General features: G+C 39.8%; 1 protein-coding gene across 3 annotated transcripts in view; it reads right to left on the bottom strand.

The window, feature by feature from the left end:
• ROBO1 (roundabout guidance receptor 1) overlaps positions 1-23,075 on the bottom strand; it is a 1,505,960-nt gene that overhangs the window by 341,886 nt on the left and 1,140,999 nt on the right. For all 3 annotated transcript variants that reach the window (XM_085623024.1, XM_085623023.1, XM_085623025.1), the window contains one exon: positions 11,318-11,644. In XM_085623024.1, coding sequence (XP_085479150.1) covers positions 11,318-11,644 — 327 coding nt within the window. The remainder of the gene's footprint in view (positions 1-11,317; positions 11,645-23,075) is intronic.

The raw sequence follows: 23,075 nt of genomic DNA, 5'->3' as shown, positions 1-23,075 counted from the left end.
AACGCGCAGGTCCCCGGGTGCTGATGTAACCACGGTGCCAATGTTGGTTTAGTTGGCAGGTGTGCTCTTGTGTCTCAGTTCCACCACCAACAAAGATAGGGAGTGCTCAGAGTACACTAATCTACCATTCTAAGTGCTATGTAAAGACTCTGGGCTGCTGACAGGGCTGGGCTTCAAGGAGCTCTGGTTTTCTCGTGGAAGTTTTCAACAGGGTGATTGCAATCGGCTCGAGTCTTGCATCAGGCAAAGCTCTGCGAGGGGTTATCTGAGGTATAGATATAAATACCAAAAGACAGACGTGGTCTAAGGCCCAACCACTTTCCCTCACATTACAGTGGCGGTGGCCCCCTTGGCAGAGTGCCGCACTCCCCGTTTGTGGTATGTGTATATGGTACCAGAGCCCGGCAAATCACGGTCACCTCACCCGCCTGCTAACGTGTACACAGGGGCATAAAATACGTCCAGCATCTCTGGGGAAAGGGCCAGATATGAGATGGGTGTGTGGAAAGTTTCTGTGCACATGCATGGCCAGTGCCATGTCCAGTGGCGTAAGGCAAAATGATCCCCCCCACCCCACAATGGAGAAATAGCCCCAGACTGTTTCATATCTCACAGAAACTCGCTTAAGTAGTGTTTAATGCCCCGGTGTGCCGTAGGGTCTTACGTAACATTACGCCCTGCCCAGGCCCCGCACAGTGCGTGGCAGCGGCGCCTGCAGGTGTGTGGAACAGAGCGGATGCTAAGGACGCGCACAAAGAGCAGCTCGACGACCAGAAGCTGCCCGGCCTGCGCTCTGCTCAGGTTGCCCTGTCTGTATGTCCTCTGTGTCTCTTTGTGTGTAAGAAGGTATGTAATCAAACTCTAATACACTGCTCTGGCGCGAGCTCTTGATGTTTTACAGCCAAACGCAATGCTCGGGGTGGTTGGGGGAACCTATGGCGACCGACCACACTGCAGCATCCAGGGAGTGGTCTCTCTTGAGCTCAATGTCTCAAGACTGACTGGTTCGTGGCAGTCTGTCACAATAGGGGTGCAGTCTTTTTACTGAAGCACTGGCCGTGGGGGTGAGTGACATACTGATTCTCATTAAATCTATGCAGCCCTCATAAATGAACATTCACTGTCCCCCGCAAAGTGTGGTGCGATGTATGAATGACAATCCACCTTGTGAGACGTGTGCTTACAATGTTGCTACTCCTCTAGAAGGCCAGCCACGTGAGCATGGCCCTGTTCCCGCCACTGCCAGCATCTGGTCGTCCAGGGAAGGAGCTGTTTTTCATATATATCGCATGGGACCTGAATACAAGCGCTGTCCCGAAAACGAAAGAGGATCATGCCGGAGCTTGTCTTTATGGGGCCATGTGTTTGAAACACATGGCCGCATAAAGATAAGAAAAGGTTTACGACTAACGGAAAGCAGGCGAGGCAGTCCAGGTGAGCCAGCACAAAAAGCCAACATACATAGCTCTTTTCCAATGGCTGGCCACAGTTTAGCATAAATGGCGATGGCAACCAATGGAAATGAGGGGCGGGGCTTAAAGCCCTTTTGTTAAAGTAATTATCTGCATTAAATCTCGCCGAGCGAGCTGCGCATGTGCGCAGCAACGCTAGGCGAGACCTAAAAAGGAGAATGATGTAAGAAAGGAAGACAGAGGCAGATACAGGAGAAAATTCTAATGAATAAAAAGCTTAATAATACTGAAAGAGAAAATAAAACTTCAAAAAGGAAAAAGTGAAGTAATAGAAACAACTGCAACAAAAGCGATTAAGGTGATAATTGGTTGGGTTTAACATTACCAAGCATTCTATGCCTCTGTTACATCTTTGTGATTTGTCACTGTATAATCATCCAAGCAAAAGGAAAGAGTTGATGAAGCAGATAATTATATCTGCCTGGTCCCATGCTTGTAGGGCATCACAGCCTCACTGTGTACTCAAATTGCACATAGCAACAACTAATATCGGGATGTATGACGTTACAACGCACACTTTTACAACGCATGCACTTACAACGCATGCACTTACAACGCATAATCCATTACAACGCATGACATTACAACGCATGACACTACAACGCATTTTTAAAAAATACCTTTACAACGCATTTCCATTACAACGCATACTACCTTTACAACGCATACCATTACAACGCATAATATTAAATTACATTTAAGGTAAGTATTAGATAGTATAGGGGTAAAAGTTACTTTTCTAACTCCAGGGGGTGCAACAGTAGAGTAAGTGTTGGATAGTATAGGGGTAAAAATTACTATTCTAACTCCAGGGGGTCCAACAGTGGGGTAAGTGTTGGATAGTATAGGGGTAAAAATTACTATTCTAACTCCAGGGGGTGCAACAGTAGGGTAAGTGTTGGATAGTATAGGGGTAAAAATTACTATTCTAACTCCAGGGGGTGCAACAGTAGGGTAAGTGTTGGATAGTATAGGGGTAAAAATTACTATTCTAACTCCAGGGGGTGCAACAGTAGGGTAAGTGTTGGATAGTATAGGGGTAAAAATTACTATTCTAACTCCAGGGGGTGCAACAGTAGGGTAAGTGTTGGATAGTATAGGGGTAAAAACTACTATTCTAACTCCAGGGGGTGCAACAGTAGGGTAAGTGTTGGATAGTATAGGGGTAAAAATTACTATTCTAACTCCAGGGGGTGCAACAGTAGGGTAAGTGTTGGATAGTATAGGGGTAAAAATTACTATTCTAACTCCAGGGGGTGCAACAGTAGGGTAAGTGTTGGATAGTATAGGGGTAAAAATTACTATTCTAACTCCAGGGGGTGCAACAGTAGGGTAAGTGTTGGATAGTATAGGGGTAAAAATTACTATTCTAACTCCAGGGGGTGCAACAGTAGGGTAAGTGTTGGATAGTATAGGGGTAAAAATTACTATTCTAACTCCAGGGGGTGCATCAGTAGGGTAAGTGTTGGATAGTATAGGGGTAAAAATTACTATTCTAACTCCAGGGGGTGCAACAGTAGGGTAAGTGTTGGATAGTGTAGTGTAATATTATGCGTTGTAATGGTATGCGTTGTAATAGTAGTATGCGTTGTAATGGAATGCGTTGTAAAGGTAGTTTTTAAAAATGCGTTGTAGTGTCATGCGTTGTAATGTCATGCGTTGTAATGGATTATGCGTTGTAAAAAATGCGTTGTAAAGGTAGTGCGTTGTAAAAGTTGCGTTGTAAAGGTTGTTCCCCCTAATATCGTTGTACTAAAACATCCCAATACCATCTTGTATAGTGCAGTTATCCAGATGGTCCCGACGTGTATGCCACGTTACCTCGCTAGTTTTTTTAACCGCATTGCATTACACCGCTGTCATTACAAAGACCGCGTTTTTACAACGCATGCCATTACTTTGCAAGTAGGAACAACTACTTGCTCTGGGGGGGAGAGGGTGCTGGATGTTGGAATAGTATAAATTACTATTCCCACTCCAGTCTGTGCAACAGTAGAGAAAGTTTTGGATTTTAAATCCAACACCTTCTGACCCCTAGAGCAAGTCGCTGTTACGACTTGTGGAGTAATGGCATATGTTGCAACAATGCGGTCGAAATGCCATGCAGTGTCCTGGTTTTGTGGTAAACAATGTTTACCAGTCCAGACAGCACACATATACATCCCTCGCGCAATCCTGTCTCCCTATAAGCTATGTTGACACCAGTGGGGAAGCCAAATGCTACAAACTGATTTAATAACAAGCATTGGCATAGCCAATAGGTCTCGCCTTTGGGACATTATAAGTGTTTAGCCATGGAACAGTTGATATTGCACCAAGGATATTGTGCTGCATAATTAAATACTTATAAGGTCCCAAAAGCAAGACCTATTGGCTATGCCAGTGCTTGTTTTGCATTTGATACCTAATGGAAGGGTTTGCCCCTATATAGGCTTCACAATAAGCATAATGGTAGATTTGCTTTCTACAGCCTCATGGTAAGAGACATAGAAAACAGACAAATAGTCCAAAACTTCGATGGGAGACTTCATCACACAGCAGCCATTTTATGCTGTATCGGTTTTGTTTTGGATTTCTTGTATCTGTAGTTATCCCCGACTGACCCTGATTCAACTCAAGTAACAGGCAGCAAGCTGGACCTTTGCAACTAACTCGCCTTGTGCCTCTTTCGAAATTTTTTAAGGCTAATAAATATCACAATTTTAGGTCAACAAAGCTATTTGAGGCGGAAACAGATTTACTAAGGGAACAGTCTTACCCAAATGCGTTCCTGGGACGGCGGTACAGTTGTCAACGCACGCAATTGTAATGCGCAAGCGCACTGTGTACAAGGGGGGGCGCAGGTAGTGGTGAAAGGAGACGACAGAGGCGGAACACAGGGTGGAGCAAATGTATATGGCAGCAGATTAGAAGAAATGGGAGTGTAAAACATGAAGAGGGAAGTAGCGAAGAATCGAAGCAGAAAGACAAAGTGGCCACACGGAGAAAGTAAGAGGCACTGAAAGAGTGAGGTGAAAACTGCTAGAAAGAGAAGGGAGGCGAGGGAATAGGCAAGACAGGTGAAGATCGGAGAATTAAACCCTGAAGGAAGCAGATACAGAATACCGGCTGTGGTCTGTGGAGGGCATGACAGCTCTGTTGAGATTAAGTGGGTGGTACAGGGAGGAGGAGCTTTCAGGGGAGACGGTGAGCGTGAGATTGGACATAGCAGCATTAGGAAGAAGAGGGCGGAGTTCTATGCGAGCAATCCAGAGGGGCTGTACCTTGAGGGACGATTGCTGGCAGGCTGAGGCGGACCGGACGGCGTCCTTCTGGGACAGAAAAAGAAAGAACGGGCAGATAAGAGATAGGGACAGGTGAAAATAGAGTAGGGAGAAGTAGGAGAAGAGAGCAACGGGGATGCCAAAGAGGAAGAAAGGATGAGCAGAAAGAAGGGACAAGAGAAAACATGAGAGAGATATAGACAAAAAGGGAAGAGCTAAGGTAGGACGGGGAAAACATAACAAGAGAATGAGCTGGAAAGAAAGACGCAACAAAGGAAAGGGTAACAAGCCCGGGAGTGGTGCGTGCGTGCACGCGCAGTCTGCTCATTTTCAAGCACTGCACTCGTGCTTGTGGCGCGCCCCTGCTCGCTCCCGCAAGGTGGATGCTGCCACAAGCACAAGTGCGTGCTTGAAAATTAGCAGAGCGACGGCTAAAGGCCCTCCTATGCAGCACATGCGCGCTGCGTAGGCGAGACCTAAAAAGCACACATTATAAGGTTTCAGCCTATCTGAATGGCATTGTATGGCTGGAGTTGGAGTTTGAGCAATGGCTCCACTGCTATATCAACATCATTATTTTTCAGCATTGATGTGATGGTAAATATTTTAAGGTTATTAGGCAGCTAGCACCTCTTGAACTATAATTCCACATAAGAAATTGTAAATTGCAACCAATAATTAATCAGAATTTGTGATTTCTTATTTGGAATGTACTAACATGGATTCAGTAGCAATGGTCGTAATTTGAGAACAGACATCTACCAAATTAATTGGCATTTTGCAAACCAATCTATGTATTGATAGAACAGTTCACAAAATTCTGAACCATAGAGGGTCACAATTCGACCTTCCTCATTAATATAGATGAGGTAGGTCTCAAACTGACATATTAGGTGTTGGGATCTCATCGACCAAATATGGCCCCTTCGATTGGCTAGAGTCACAGGGATGGTGCCCTTCTCGGTCAGCAGACCACCAAGTCTATGCTTCTTTATATTTATTTTTTTAAATGAGTCACATTTTCCTTACAGTAAAAAAATTACACAAACCTGCCTACTCCTAAAAAACGTTTTGTCAACATTCACAAAGTGGAAAGGGTGCATTGGAGACCACTTCCAGGTTGCCAATGGCGTAACACATGCTTTGAGGAAGCATCAAAATGTTGAGTGGCCGGATTTCAGTCATAAACAAGCATTGGCATAGCCAATAGGTCTCGCTTTTGGGACCTTATAAGTGTTTAGCCATGCAACAGTTGCATAACTAAATACTTATAAGGTCCCAAAAGCGAGACCTATTGGCTATGCCAATGCTTGTATCTGTTTATTACTGCTCTGTAGTAATGGCGGCGCACGGGTGCCACCATTACTACATAGAAGTAATAAACAGGAGAAAAAAAAACTGGCTCACGGAGAACATCAAAGCGGCCGAGCGGCCACGAAAGTGATCGCGATCAAACATTAAAGCGACCATGCGGCCGCGAAAGTTAGGCGTGTGCGCCCGCGCACATGCACTGTAGCTCTAGGCTACAGTGGTAGCACTTTTTTGAGCCCTCACAAAAAGTCTCGCCAGACAAGCGCATGCGCTGGGTCAGGCGAGACCTAAAAATAAAGATATAATATTAATACCCACCTAAAGGGATGTCCTTAACACACCCCTTCCAAATACCGATTAGGTACGCATTAAATGTTACTGAATTGTAATTTGGGTTTAGTGAATACAAAGATTTGTCACTTTATGGTCGCAAAGGCTGCTATTTTATGAATCAGAGCCTTTGCAAATATATAATTGCTTTGTACATGAGGGCCCAAGTTCTGAATACCACAATAAAGCCTGGGTCAAAGATTTAAGCTCGTGCATTACACATTACACCTGATTAAGCTCATGTCAATGGTTATCTTGCTCCCCCACCTCTACCTCTTTTATTTCTTCTCGTTTTTTTAGGATGGATAGTTTGGATGAATGTGGGTATTAAGAATTAGAGCTATCTCTATTCCTCATACTAAAATAACTGAAGAAAATATAGGTTTCTTCCTGGCCTCATTTTGTCTTAGACCGTTGTTAATGAAATGTGGCTAATTGAATCAGTGATTTTCCACTACAGAATTGAGGTCACTGCCATTTCACAAGTGAGCGCCGCTTAAGATGCATTTACCTTGATAGTGTTGTCAAAAAAAGAAAAAAACGTCTGTGCAGTGGAAAATGAAAAAAAGAGAAGAATCATAATTTAATTAGTCCTTACAAAATGTGCTTCTTACACATAGTCTTATTTTATATTCAATAATGTGCTAAAATTTACTATGTTCCAAATAATGTTAATATACAAGAATTGCCCGATTTTTTCAGGCGCTAATTTAACCAATTTATAAACCACTGACTAGAATAAAGGCTGTTTTTAAACACGTACTGGAGACAAAGAACATTTCCCAAGACCAATTACACAAGCTTTGGTATCATTACCAACATAGTCTTAAGAGATAATGATTCCCCTGAGTGCCACACACATTTCACACTTTAAGAATGGGCTTAGCATGATCCAATTAGTTTAAGAAGTGTGATGTGTGTTCTGGGCCATATGAGTGTATCACCACAGGACATGTCAACTGCTTCCAAAAACAATGTTTCATGAGTTTTGAGGAGGATTTAGGAAACAACTTCGAAAGTGCATAATTAACTCCACAATGTGTGACATTCAGGGTTGTTGTGGGAGAAAAATGAAAAGACAAAAGGCTGCATTACATCCAAGGAAAGCGATTCATACAAACAGAAAAAAACAAAGAAAGCATGGTAGCGTGAAAGAAAGAACTTGACACAGTGATAAAAGAGGGTACGAGCGGATGGACTGGGGGCGCGCAGGGGAGCAGGTTCCTACTGGTAGTCTATACTTATATTTGTAATGGAATAACTGGTAATGCATGGATATAATTATAAATCCTAACTAATGTGTTCATCCAAATGTTAAGAGCGTGTTTCATTGGATGGTAACATAATTGCAAGAACCACAATCCACTGTGCTTTTATTTAATGATTTCTTGTATGGACGAACTGGGGATGTGATTATCAGTTTTATTTGAAAACATTTTTTATTTAATTGAAAGAGGTGGCAGGAATTTGTGGTAAGTTTTCCCAACACGTTAGTCACAATATAAAACGCTATGCCTGCCTTTTGGAATAATCGTTTTATTAAGATGAGATGTACATTTTGGGTTTAGGAAACTGTCATTTCCTTCTTATCACCTTCTGTATGTACACAACAGCAGGGGAGCTTTTCACTCTTTGGAGGAAAGTTTACAAATAACTGATTTTCGAAGGGCAGCATATAGAAACTTCAAGTAACATAAAAAGAATGTAGGGAGTTCAAAGATGTAACTAAAATGCATCTGACTCAAATAAAACGTGTGCAACTTTTAGTACAAAATAAACTACAAAGACACATCATGGCTGTTTGTTCGATTAATTTGTCTCTTTTTTGGACAACAATTGACCTCCTTCTTCACCGTCCTGAAAGTTTCTAAAGATGACACAACACAAAAAATGGTTTCTCCTTCCAAACCCTGCGTTTCTTTTTGACCAGTCTTTGTCAATGCTTTCCCAGATCAACTCAATCACGTCTATATGTCTCTCGGGGCTGGACTGGGAATCAAAAGTGGCCCTGGCAAAACTTTTAAACCAACCCTGCTCCTGTCATCATCTCTCATCTTAATCTTTCCTCCCTTCTCTCGCTTTTCACTCTCTCTCTTTTTTTTGTTGCAGTTTTATATAGTGCAAACTCCACCCAAAGTTTTGGGAGAGCTTTACATCTATACCAGTTACTTTATAGAAGGAAAAATTCATTTTTGTGGGTACAGTGAGATTAGGTGTTTTGCCCAGAATTCAGCCAATGCCGCGACTCAAACCCGGTTTTCCAGTTCAATAGTCGGAAGCTCTGGCCAATGCACCACATCCTCTCCTCTTTCTCTTGCAAAGCATGTCTGTACCTGCTGCATTATCTGAGGCAGCTGTACAAAGTGAAAGAAATGCCAATAACGGCTCTCTTACTACAAAACCGGCCTCCAAACACTCCATAAGTCTGACCCTGATGCTTCTATTATTTTCAGGAATTCAGGAATAACTTTCCCTGTCTTCCTCCAGATTCTTGAAAGATAGCATGTTCAGGTGATCATACTTTGTAACCGGACTATGGTAACTCTCTCTATCTTGGTCTTCCCTTCTACGTTTTAACATGTTTATAGTTCAAAATGATGACCCCAGGCATCTTTGGAATTTGTCTATGATCTCACATTATCCCTGTCATTATACTGTCATTATACTGGCTTGAATTTCAGAAAACATCAATTTTTAATAGCCTTTGGGCTGATTAAAAAGATTTTGCTATGACTTACTCAAGTAGTATTTCTGAGTTCCAGGGGTAAAACATGACTCGTCCTGGTGCTCTGCTGAAATTCATGACCGTGGCAGTATTACTACAAGTTAGTCACATCTACTTATACATCATATTTCGTAACACAGGCCCTTATTATTTGCCACAGAGAAATCTGCCACTCTGTGCCACTCCAATGCCATAATCTGTTCGAAAGTTATCATCCATCACACAATCTTGATCTTCAAAATCTCTAACACTGCAATATTCTGTAAAGGAATCTAGCCAAGAGGGATGTTTTTCTTTTATAATGCTGGAAAGATATGAAACTCCACTCCTTTCAAACTGTGGGTACAAGTCAATCTATTTAGGAAATTGTAGTATTCTCATGTTGTGTAATTATATACTATGCTGTCTTGTTCCTAGTTGCTCAGCCAGTGTGAATGTTCTTCGTGGAATGTTGGTGTGTGGGCCATGAGTGGAATGCTTGAGTGACTGGGTATGAGTGGTGACAGTCGGTGGAAGGGCTGAGCAGCTAGCAGGCTGCTCCTGGTGGGGCTGCTGTACAGAGTCTAAGCTACTTGTTATCTACCTTAATAAACCTACTTGGATTACATCATACCAGCGGGGACTACGTTACTACAGAAATCTATAAAGATATGTTTTTTTATAACTACTATCTTGACCAAGGCACTTTTCAGTTACTTGCCAGCTAGCCCATTATATGCTATGTAAAAGAATAGGTTTAAATCTCGCTCAGAGATAATCCAAGCCTTTCAAGGTGTACCTTGAAATTTCAAGAAAGCTGCCTGAGATTTCATGAAAACTTTCCACATTCTGGAAGTAAACACTTGTAAACCTATTTCTTTAAACTTTATCTGTTATGTAGACAAATTGCCAGAGATATCTCTACCTCTCACTACATCCATCTGCTCCCAGTCTCTCCTTTCCTTGCTCCTAAAATCTAAATTAAATATAATTGTTATACCTTTAGTTATTCGCTTTGGCCTATGTTATCTTTTGTTGACACCTTGCTTACCATTCTCATACTTCATCAAAAACGTCATTCAACTGTATTGATACTCCTGTATCTAACTGTTTTCTGTAAAACACACACACCATTATGGTGGAATAGGTGCACTATAAAACATGTAAAACAAAACAAGTATAAATAAAATATATGAACAGGTTTAATCAGGTAGCACATTAAGCAATGAATGAGGGACAAATAAATAGCGTGTTTTTAAGTGTTTTAGACAGCTTTGTCTATGTATCAAAACAATAAATCATGTACTAGTTGCAGAGCAGTGAAAGAGGAGGTAATGTGTCAGCATTTGAATTTTCAGTTACTATAACACTTGTAAATGATCCACAGTCAACATTTAAGAAAACATTATTCAACCACTGAAACCCCAGAAAGGGGCAGGACAGTACACCATCCAGTTGAAGAATCAGAAATTCAGGTGTGCATGAATAATGCTGCCTGAAGAATCTGTCACTTCTAATATACCCTATAAACAAGAGCACACACACCAGCAGTGTTCACTACAACACAAGACCATGAGTCAGAACCTCATGCACCTCATTCAACTTTTCCCCACATGATGACAACCATGAGCCTCTCCAACCATACATTCAGGTCCACGTGTAATCATTCCGGACAGCTAATAATGCCAAGATGCCATGATGGCCGCAGTTGTGTGCTATACACCTGCCAGATACCATAATATATTCTGGGTTGACTTCCTCTTATATTGGTGTCAGGATTAGAGGTTTGTAAGTCTCTGAACAGCCAGCGGAATGTCATTTTCAGGACACAGCAAAAAGGAGTTTGGGGTCCTGCATGTTTTTCTTGAGGCAAGCACAGAAAGGAAAACCTAATTCTGTGTTACAAATATTGAGTCTTGCCATCCATGTCGCTGTAGAAAGCACTTGAGAATTCAGAAGATAAAGCTAGGAAAGAGCAAAACGTATTGCATCCATTTTGTGACGTAATAGCACAAAACAACCATAACGTTGTAGTCCAAATTACCTCAAGAAGCCATATGCTCAATACGCTCATCACTTTACAATCATAATGTAGGTGCTACATAGTAAAATGTTTGGAAAGGATAGAATTCTATCAATTTATGTTTCAATCATAAACCTAATAGTTTAACATTAAAGCGGTGCAGATATAAAACCACAGCAATAAGTTCTCAAATATTAGAGACTCCAGTACTTACATGCAACTTCCAGTGAAGCATTGTGGCTCACTGCCTCCCCAAGGTAATTTCTGGCAACACATACATAAACTCCTTCATCTGGTCTGCTCTTCCGCCCATGTACAATGCGCAAGAAAAACAAAGATCCACTGGGCAGTAACATTCGATGTGATCGGGGATCATCTTTGTCAGTCTCTACACGTTCTCCACCTTTATACCACTCAATCGTGGGGGTAGGCCTTCCTTCTGCCTTGCAGTTTAGGGTTGCTGGTTCTCCTTTTGAAACAATAAGGTCTGAAGGATGTTCAACAATGCGGGGAGGGAAATCCTCTTGACGAAGACGTGATCCTGGAAGAAATGTAAAATATATACAAAATGTTAATTTTATGACCCATTTTTGATTTGTACATTGATTTGAAATTCTACACTTGGCTTGAGACCAACATTTACATAGTTCATATTCAATTTACTTTTCAGTTAACAAGATTAAAGCAATCACACATTCAACTTTATAAAATATATATAAATGTTCACTACATACAAGATACATTATTGAAATGCTGTCCCTTTTATGATCATGATGCAAACTATTTTATACACAATAAAGTAACTTCTACTGATGATAATTAGCATCCAGCACACATTGTGACTGTAGTTATGGGACGACATTTGCACTGAAAATATTACCCCCACCCCATCCATCCAGTGTTTATTCACTTAATGCGTATAACATACATTGCTCCTCTATTCTTTTGCTATTCACAGGATTATACTTCTGAACGTCACTAACATGATCTGAGTTAAAAAAAGAAATAATAATAATTTCCATACATCAAGTGTTGCACTACTGTTGTATCTGCTCATACATTCTGCATATCCTAGTATGCTGTTAAATTCATGTTCATGTGCCATGAGTCATATAGTAACACTGGGGGTGTTTATACAATGGACCAGGCCATCTGTCACCTATTGAAAGACACATTTTCATGAAGTGATTATGGAATGAGATGATAATTCAAGCCCAAAATGTACCAGTCACAGTCACACCTTATAGAAAACATTTTAAAACTGCCCCTTCCATTATACAGTACTCTATATCGCAATGTGGTCGACAGAATAAAACTAAACTCAGAGCGTGGTCAAAAAAACATAGTGTCATATGGAATAGAAGCATGACAAACATATTTTTGTTCCTGAAATATGTTGTGCATTCCAACTTTACGACTTTTCTCATCACAGTGTAGGCAACTGTTCAGCAAGGACCTTTGAAATAATAGCCAGAGAATGGCTCTGCTGTTTGATTAAATCTTTGACCTCAATGAATATTTTGTCATTTTTCCGGATATTTGTGTGTTTTGTATCTTCATACAAAATATAAAAATTGCCCATAAGTGGAAATCTCCTCCACCACAAATTCAATGTTTCTAATCATGCTTCCTGTTTAGACTCCTGGATGGCTTTAATCCTACGCCGGTTATGTCTATTATCTGCACATGGAAAAACCTCACATATCATGTACTGTTTATGATTATGGTCACTGCTTTGAGAACTGAGTGAATAGTCAATTTGTTAGCATATGAATCTACACACATTTCTGTTTATCATGTAGAATGACTCTAATCTTGGTTTCCAAAATGACTCACATGGCAAGGTTATTCAACTTGAAACTTCAGTGTGTAGCTGAGTCAAAGGATTTATTGAAGTCACCAATCACTGTCTTGTGAGAGGTCTCCAGTCTTACACTACACAAATTTACTTTGATTTGTGTGGCAGGGGTTTTGCAGTGTCAAGCCAGCCTCCTCCAGAATTATTATTCACAATTATTTCACAATTCTACTATATTTGATCCTATTACATTTCCCTCTGAATATGTACTGTTACTCAGTCTGCAGTTGCTAGGCACTTTCTAAACCTACCTGCTACTTGATTCAGAGCCTTTCTTACCTCTATCAGATTTGTTGAAGGTGTATGATCTTGGGTTGCACCTTGTATACACAGAAATTAAGGAGCACTTCACTAGCAAGGAGGTGGCTCAGTGATCTAGAAGGTACTTTTATAAACACTATTAATATTATTATTATTGCTGTTGGTATTACTGTTATTGTTATCATTATTAACAATGATAATATTATTACTGTTGCTACTACTATTAGTAGTAGGAGTAGTAGTAATTATTATTAGATATATTTTTTTTAATTAACCACTAACCGTCTTATATCTTTCTGATGTTTCACATCTTAAAAGTCAAATGTTTACAAGTCTTCCAAAATATTTAATTGGAAGAAAACATTTCACATATAGAAAGCAAATAATGGTAGAGTGAAAGTTGTGAATTCTAATTTTCTAAATCTTCTAGTATTCATTGAAGTAAACCACTGGACTTCTAATGAGATAAAGTAATGTTTGCCAGCATGGAAATAGAGAGCTGTTGTTATTTTATGTTTAGATTTTTATAGAGTGCATGGTTATTCCAGTCTGAGTCTACCCGCGCTAAGATTCCAAAACTACCGGTGATCCAATAAACAAGAATGACTAAGGTCTATTAAGACTGTCTAAAAAGCCAGGTCTTAAGTTTCTTCCAAAAGATCACTTCTTAGCATTCCTGTCTCAATTCGGTCAGGAGGGTGTTCCATAGTTTGGTGGCCAGAAAACTGAATGAGCAACCTCCCATTTGTGCTCTTTCTGCCCAAGGGATCACAGTGAGTGCTGCTCCAGTAGACCTGAGACATCTACTAGGATGATACGGCATGATCAGGGGATGAAGATATTGGGGTCCTTTCAGCTCAGGATCTTGTGACAGAAGCATAGATCCTTAAAAGATACTCTTTTCCTGATAGGAAGCCAATGAAGTTTGATGAGTGCTGAGCCCATCGAGGAGGAATGTTCAGCAGCATCCATGCTACAGCACTATGAACTCTTTGAAGCATTCTGAACCTTCCTTAGGCGGCCCCGAAATAAAGCACATTACAATAGTCCAGTCTAGAGACCAAAAGTACTTGGACTACTGTCTTCCTGATCACATCTGGAAGAAGACTTAATAGCTTGCGTAGCATTTTTAAGATGCCGAATCAGACCTGGCAAGATTGCCTATCTGGCTGACAAAAGAAAGAGTACTGTCAAACCAGATGCCAAGGTTCTTAACTTTCAGTTTACGAGTTGGGGTCGGCCCTAGAGCATCTGGCCACCATGCAGTGGACCAGATCGAAAGATGTTTCCCCAGAATCAGGACCTCAGTTTTTTCAGAATTCAGTTTGAGAAAGATGCAGTCCATCCATTCTGCTACACCAAACAGACATGATCTGTAGGAGGCCGCAGAAGTTCCCTCATCTTGCGTCAATATTAGCTGTCAATCTGTCAGCAAACAAATTTAAACACCACAACAAAACCTCTAAGAATATGGGATATAAAGTTGTTACAATGTGTGGAATGAGGAGAATTAGGTTGAACAGGATCAGAAAATGTATCAACTATGGTACTGCAGGCACATATAGTAAGTGGAACTCTTAAGAAACATTTGCCTTTGTAACTGCAGAGCCACAGTGCACATATTTTAAGTAAAATTGATTTAAGTGTGCTTCCACCTAGATTAGTAAAAGGGTTGTGCTCCAGGTAACTCCACTGAGACAGTAAGCAAAATTCACACTGTGAAATATGAATAATATCCAGCTTCCACGAAGGTCTCACGTTAAATACTAATAGCATACTTAAATAAAATAATAGTGTGATAAGGCTTAAATATTTAATTAAACAAAGATAAATATTTGTATATAGTCCACTTTGGTAACACTCATGTTCATAGCTACATTTCAAGACATTAAACGTTGAACATAGATGATTCGTTTTTCATAATAATCGTACATGCATTATAGAATTACAGGGGGAATTTACTTTTGAGCATTTCTTTTTATGTGGTAAGAGAATATATTAATACATTATTCTCTATTCACTATCATGTTAATTGCCTCGTTGTGCTCAAATGTATTATGCAAACCTCAATAAACACTCTAATGTAGTGTATTGGTAGTGCTTCCAGTGTCAGATGACTTCAGCCATAATATGAGATTTTGTTGGTGTGTCTGTTTGCTGGAATTTTCACTACAATGTAGGAGTGGGAGCAGTGCTTAAAGAAAGTGTCATTAGATATAAAGCTTTTCCAAGTTATATTCATTAGGACATATACTCATTTGAATATGGAGGAGTGATTAGGTGGCACATTTGAAAGATCAGAGTTTATGGAAGTTCTGAAGAGTGAATCTTAACACTGCAGTCACAGAGGAAGGGGACATTGCTGAAGATCTGTCAGTTGTGCACAATTATGTGTACTGAATTGATCAAATTAGGCAAAAAGGGATAAGACATAGAGCTTCGGAAGACAGTAGCTTAGCCAGAGGTGTGAGGAAGACACATTTCTAGCTAGTCTATATAAGCGCATGGATGACGTGAGGTGTCTCCCATATATGATCTTGGAGAAAGAGAGAGTGTGAGAGATATCTGTGACCAGTCTTGCGAGATGCCTTTTGAAGGGCAGTGAAATTTATATATAAAGGGACGTGAGTTTGTAACAGAAAAGAAAACAATCTTCCTGTTGTAAAGGTTTAGAAAGATCTTGGTTACAAAGTTTGACCTGTGCATCTTACATTGTTAGACCATCAGCACCAATTAAAAGGGTCATTTTTGTGAACTAAGAAAACAGTAAGCAGGAGCTTGTGATTCTCCTTGTCAAGCTACCAGCCGAGTATTGCCATGTTTCAATTTGTATACATTCATGATAGTGAACCTATGGTTCACGGTAGGCCATGAGCCCTTTCAGTTCACTGTGTTCCCTTTTGGCATTACCAGCTTCCCTCGGGTGTTCACCAAGGTAATGGTGGTGGATGCAGCTCATCTGCAGAGATCAGAGGTGGCATTATTCCCCTATTTCGATGACTGGCTGTTGAAGGCGGGCTGGCCCCTGGTTCTCATTTCCCACCTCCAGACTACGGCTGACCTCCTGCACTCACTGCGGTTCTCTATCAACGTGCCGAAGTCACACCTCACTCCCTTTCAGATGCTCCCTTTCATCACAGCTGTTCTGGACACGGTGCAGATTCAGGCAAACCCTCCCCAATTGTGGAGCACAGGATATTCAGGCTATGGTATAAATGTTACAGCCTTTATCCTGGATTTCGGTGAGACTGACTCGGAGGCTCCTGGGCCTCATGGCCTCCTGCCTCCTGCTTGTGACACATGCCCCCTGGGATATGCAAGCTTCACAGTGGGATCTGAAGTTTCACTGGGCGCAGCATCAAGGGAATCTCTCTGACATGGTCCAGATCTTGGAGGACTGCAAAAGATCTGCAGTGGTGGTTAACAAACTGCGATTGGGACAGCGGCAGACCCCTCTTCCTTCCCCAAACAGATGCATCACCCCTGGGATGGTGAAAAGAGGCACAGTTACTGCCAGTATTGCTTCTCGTAAGCAACGGCTTTAAGTACAAAGTGAGTGTTTACGCACCGCTTTCAGGCTCTCAAAACACATAAATAAATGACATTTTTACTTACAATGCACAATAGCTCAAACTCTCGCAAATGCGAGACCTATTGCATTGCAAATGCTGGTTATTAATTGAGGCTGAATAGACAGCCAAAACGGTCTCTTTGCCAGTCCTAAAAAGGGACCTAATATATATTATTTGTAAATACTGTGGTGATATGAAGTTTACAAGATATCTAAGGCAGTCTCTAAGCCAGACCTAAAACTGACACTGTATATATTATTTATGATTATTGATCACACGAGGCTGGGAAATCTCTAAAGCGCTCTAGGCCAGGCATAAAAAAATGGACGCAATATGCAAAACCTGGAAAAAAACTTCTCAACATCTGGTAGAGATGCCTGCTAGCATATGTTGTGCACATTATTTCACCCCTTTGATCATGGTAGGCCCACTGGTGTCTGTGTGTGTATAGATTACTAAGGTTTCCGGAACTACATGGATATCATTTTCCAAACAACCCCTCATCCCAAGTTCCTTTTCAAAAAGAAGGCTGATGTTTACAACGCCTCTCACAGAGCACTGAGACAATTCAGCACGGGGAGAGCGCGCGCTACACCGGCGTACATTAGTAGTATATGAACGCGTCACACAAGTTCAAGGACTTTTTACAATATGAGAACGGGGCCCATCTTCACTGAAGAGTCGTAAACAGTCAAATGTCCATCTGTTTTATCGTTCTGTCGCTCACATATTTTAGCTGGCTTCTGTTTCTCAGCTGAGCATGTAAGGCAGATAAAAGAGAGGTCTCGGTTTCCCCAGAAACACTGTCTATCCTTTAATCTGCATTCCTTCCTCCCCTGGATAGTACACGCGGGCTACAGTAACCAAATGAAAACAGTAATCAAAGGCTCGCCCGCGCCGAGGAGCCATCAGATGTTTTGAACAGGAAAAAAAAAAAGCCACCGCGAGACAGGTAAAGATTCTTGCATCGAGAAAGCACAGGAACAAAAGCGGCCCTTTTTAGCTCACTGCTAGCAGCGCCGCAGAAGTTCAGGTGACAGCCCACTCCATTACAAGGTTCCTATCTTTGAATTTGGTAACTCGAGAGTGTATTTGAAAGGTGCGCTAAGCTGCTGGAAGGAGAAGAGGACAATAGTTTTATGAGTGGAGATTGGCACTTGGAGAGGTCTATCAGGAACACTGCTGACACATTTCCCCAAGGGATATAATGACCTTGACATCAACGTTATAATCTCCCTTCCCGCATAGATCGCGTCAAAAAGAATCTAAAAAAAATACTTGAGAGTTTTGTTATTTAAGCTCCATTTGTTAGGCTTTCAGCTTGCTAAAAACCATCAATTATTCCCAGGATCGAAATCCTGCTACAGGCATCAATCCTGTAATTTTCCTGTCAGAATGCCTTTTTGTGAGTGGGATTGTGTCTGCATGTGTGTTTATTACAATTTGACGCACATGTTCATTGTGCTCTGTGTGCTGCATTAGGCCTCTCACATGCACTCAGTGGGTTTCAAACTAAGTTTCTCTGCTGGCATGACCACTCTGACAATCATGAGCATGTGGTAAACAGTGTGTGGGCACATAGGTAAAGTTTTGCATTGGTGAATAAGTGAAACATCCATGGTGCGCCATTTCTGCTGCTTTCCTAATACGCAACGCTAAACAACATATATTTTCAACTTATTTGCACTGCAGCAGAACTTAATATGAACATATATGACCTCGTTTTGATTATTATCTGACAACAAATTCAGAAATCTGCCACTGGTGCAAATTTACAGCTATAGCATTTGACAATTGGTGTAAAACTTTAAGGAAGCAGCGAAAACACGTTTCTCATTTTTTTGGCCTGTGAAAAAGTTACATGTAGCATGATCCAAATTTGGAACAAACGTTATTTTTTTATTTTCTCTTCCTTTTTACTCAAACAGCAGCAGTTGTGCACAATGCATTGACTCTATTCGATGCACTGATGCAAATCTGAGCGCAACATAGGCAATTGGTATTTTACATCTGGCCAGTATAATGATTAAATTGCCTATATATAGTAAGTTAAAGAGGACTGTTAAACGGTAAAAAATGTATTCTGTTTGACTAACAATCAATTGGTGACTTTTTACATTGTTTTTTTTTATTACTGCCAACGATGTTGCTATGTTCATAATAATGTGAGTTATTTCTTTTAGTTTGTATTAAACGGGGATAGAAGTAGAATACCGCAAAATGATCACCCCCCCCCCCCGCAGAATGTAATAAGGGGCCCCTGAGTCACTCATATATCGTGGCTATTCATTGGCTTTGGGATGATTGGGCGGCCCCTAAAATGGCTGTCCCCTCCCCCCCATACTCATAGACCATCCCAGCTGTAATGAATTGCCATTAGTTACACAAAATAATCTAGTATTCCATTGTAAGGAGAGATGATAACTGTGGTTCCAGGACAGGATTGTACAACATTCTAAAGTGGTGGTAATTTACTTAGAAATATTTGGCACCCTTCAAAATGCTGATACACTCTAACATTGCATAATGTCAGATTGAGCTATTTTTTTCTATATAGATGAAGGACAATCATTTACTTTTGCTGTCGGAAAGCACTTCAGTGCTGACAACTGCAAAAAGTAATGGTGTAAAATAGCACACCCCTGCAACAGGATATGTTGTGTGAAATGCCATCATGAGTAACATCAGAACACAAACATTAGAAAAACAAAATACATTCTTAGTTTACATTCCTGCACTTTGCACTGTTTACAGTGCAACTCCTGTGACTTTCAGAATTAATTTACCACATTAAACAGAGTACCCATCTGCTTAATTCCTAACCTAGTTGCTCACATTACTTCGGTCAGGTTTGAGTTGAGAACCAACCAATAAATAAAGCAAAACATATTAAAGGTTCAAATTATGTTTTACTTCAATTTACAACACATAAAAGCCAGCTAAAACAATTCAATGTGTGTAAAAAATGGTGTACCAAAATAAGTACCTTCAAAACCTAAATAATGAAAATCAAATGCAATTTTGAAACGCTTCTGTGTGCAGAGAAGAGGTACATAATATTTCCAGTAATTAGTGCTTGTCTGTGTTTGAAGGTACATTAAGGCACTTAGGTAATTTTAATGATTCAACTACAATATGTAGCAATATATATGAGCATCTTTGAATTTTGTCCTTAGGTTCAATTTTTTGTGTGGTTAGTTCTGCTCATGGTTGATTGCTTATTGTATGCATACTTACTTGTAACCCATAATTTGCAGCTACATTCATATCTAAAGTTTGAAATAACATTTTAGGGTGTGATAGACAACTTTTCGACTCTGGCAGTGCTTCATGCTCCTGTTTATATAACAAGCTCTTAGCAAGAACACATTTCATACTGTAAGGATGAAAGGAAATTTCCAATTCCTCTTTTGCTCAGCCTGAAGCTAAGCAAAAATATTACTGAATGCTTAAAATAAGTATAGTTCTGGGGTGCCTAGCAATGGCAAATGATACACTTAAACTGAGAAAGTAATGTTGCAGAAGAACCGAGCCTAATGTAACAAAAAACAAAGTTAATTTGGATATTATTCAAACAAATATTTTAGGCATATATAAAATTGGACAAGTATAGATGGGTTTACTTATAGCATATTTGTATTTAAACATACACTCGAGAATTGTGTCATCTACCACACATGGTCAAATGGCATGGGACAAAGTAGTTAGAACATGTTATTCAATGATTCTTAAGCAGTGAAATATACTACAACACTACGGACAGAGGAAATGAATGCAGAATCTTATGTTTTAGGTAGGACAATGTAACAGGATATGCAGGGCTACAGGAAGGGGACACAAGGAAATGTGTAGTTGAAAGAGAGGCTTTGTTATAAATAGTAACAAGTCTACAATATTTCGGACATCTATGTCAGGGGTCAGTGTACACAAATTTCAGAATTGAGTTTTATAGGTGAATCAAATGAACAGATCAAAACAAAGATCAAGAAGTAAACACATGCTAATACAAAGAGATAACAAGGCTTTGTAAGGAGAGTGGAAAAGCAATGGGATAGTGTAAAGCCTAGAAGAGGTTTAAGGAAAGGTCATTAAAAAAAGTGCAGCCCACGGGATTTGTACCGCAAAATGATCTTGCCTTAACCTTACACAGTAAACGGACCCACTACCAACATTTATTTTACATTAACATGCTATAAAGTGAATTAGCACAACTAACTGGTGATCTGGAACATTTACTGGACCTGGAAGTGTGTAATGGTGGTGACTGTGATTAGAGATTTTCAATAACCACACTTTCAAAAGACAAAAACATCAAGAGACACTTGTTTTTAACAAGCATATTTTCACCACATTGTACGAAGTAATTTCTTTAAATCACTTTTGCTTTGAGAAAACAACACCTTTAAAACAACCTTTTAAAAGATTAGTGATCCAAATCCCTAAAGGAATGCAGACAGCATCTAACCTTTCAATGCCCCATCCTTTGCTTTTTCAGAGGCAGTTAAAATCTCTCCCCCAAAAAGTGTATTGCATATATCACATGGAACAGGCTATATCCACAAGCTGAAACTGTTTAATAAGGCCATACGTTTTCAGTGTAAATATGAAAGGAAATATAAATATGAGTAGTACATTTCAAGATATATTTAATATCACATTAGCAATAATAACAATATCAAACTAAAAGCAATGGGTCAAAAAGCCATGATAATTGTTCCTCTCTGTCATGATATCAAATGATGCACGAGATGAGGAGATTCAATGATACTGAAGATATTTACCTTTCATCAATGTTCAAAAATAACAAAAGTTCACTGGCATCACATGTTAAGGAGTTCCAAGTATGTGAGTGTTTTAATTATATTTTCTCCTACATTGAATTTACCAACTGAATAGGAGTCATGCAATGGCTGCAAAATATTCTCTCGTTAGGACTGAGTATGGGTTTTTGAATGGCATACACTATGGGGCTTATTCACAAAGGTAAATATATATATGTGTATATTTACTCACAAGTATTTTTACTACTAAACCTAGGTGTAATTCTACAATGTATTGCTATTCTCCATTTCCGAGTGTCGATGTTTAGCCATGTGTACAATTAATAGAACCCACATCCCATCCCTCACCCTCCCAATCAGAGAGTGAAGCCATTTACTTAAGGAAATGTAAAGATTAGTAGTAGCTTTGGCCACGTAGTTGGACATCTCCACCACCCAAGTGGAGATCTAAATATGGAGAAAGTATAGGGAACATTATTAAAGTGTATTATTCTTGAAATATATTAAAAAAATATTTCATGCATAATATGAATGCTAATTAATGTAAATATGTATTTCCCAAGCAAATACAATGTTATACCACACTGACTCAAATTGAATGTGTAATTCAATACACTAATTTAATTATTTCAATTTAATTTTTAAATACATTTTAAACAATAATTTAAAACAATGGCAACCTCACTAACATTTTCATTTAATATGTTGTAAATTTTGTTAAAAGTTGTGTTGGAATAATTTTATCTTTATTAATACAAGTTTAAACACATTTTTAAGTGTGTGTGTGTATATGTGTGTGTGTATATATATATGCAGTGCAAGTCGGGCTCCAGTAGCCTACAACATACAGTCATATACCCCCACCATCAAGGAACACTTGGACCCTCCAGGATGCTTAGTAACATTTTAACGCTGCATGTTGTAGCCCCAGGAGGCGAGGTACACCATGCTGCATTAAAACTTTACTAAGCATCCTGGAGCGTGGAGGCTATATACACACTCAGACCAAAAAATATATGTATTATTCAAATGGAACAATAATACCAGATTCGTACAGGTCATTATTTTATTCCTCTTCCTCCCTTAATTTGTATCAGAGTGTGTTGCAGTACCTGTTAGTGGCTATATCTGGTGCTTGCCTTACTCCAATGTAGGCTGGAGTACATTTGGGCCTGTTGTGACACCTTAGCTGTAATAGCTTTAGAAGTGTGGTTTGTGGATAGCAATAGTTGTTCTCTTTTGGGTGTGTGTGTTTGTATTTGATGTCCCTCGCTAAACTCATTTAGAAGTACATACTTCCATTTTCCAGTCGCTACCCTTTGTCCCTACCACATTATTGCAAAAATGATTCAGAGACAGAGGTCTCCGGCTGTAAATTTGTGAACACCATTATGTAATACATGAGTAGTATTATTGCAGTTCTACTTTATAACTATTAAATGCATTTTGTGAATAGGCCCCAGTGTGTTCAGCTTTATGAACATGAAAAATTAAAATGAT

This window comes from Triturus cristatus, chromosome 8 (genome assembly GCF_964204655.1).
Source record: "Triturus cristatus chromosome 8, aTriCri1.1, whole genome shotgun sequence".
Classification (NCBI taxonomy): domain Eukaryota; kingdom Metazoa; phylum Chordata; class Amphibia; order Caudata; family Salamandridae; genus Triturus; species Triturus cristatus.
This window is presented reverse-complemented; position numbering and strand designations above follow the sequence as displayed.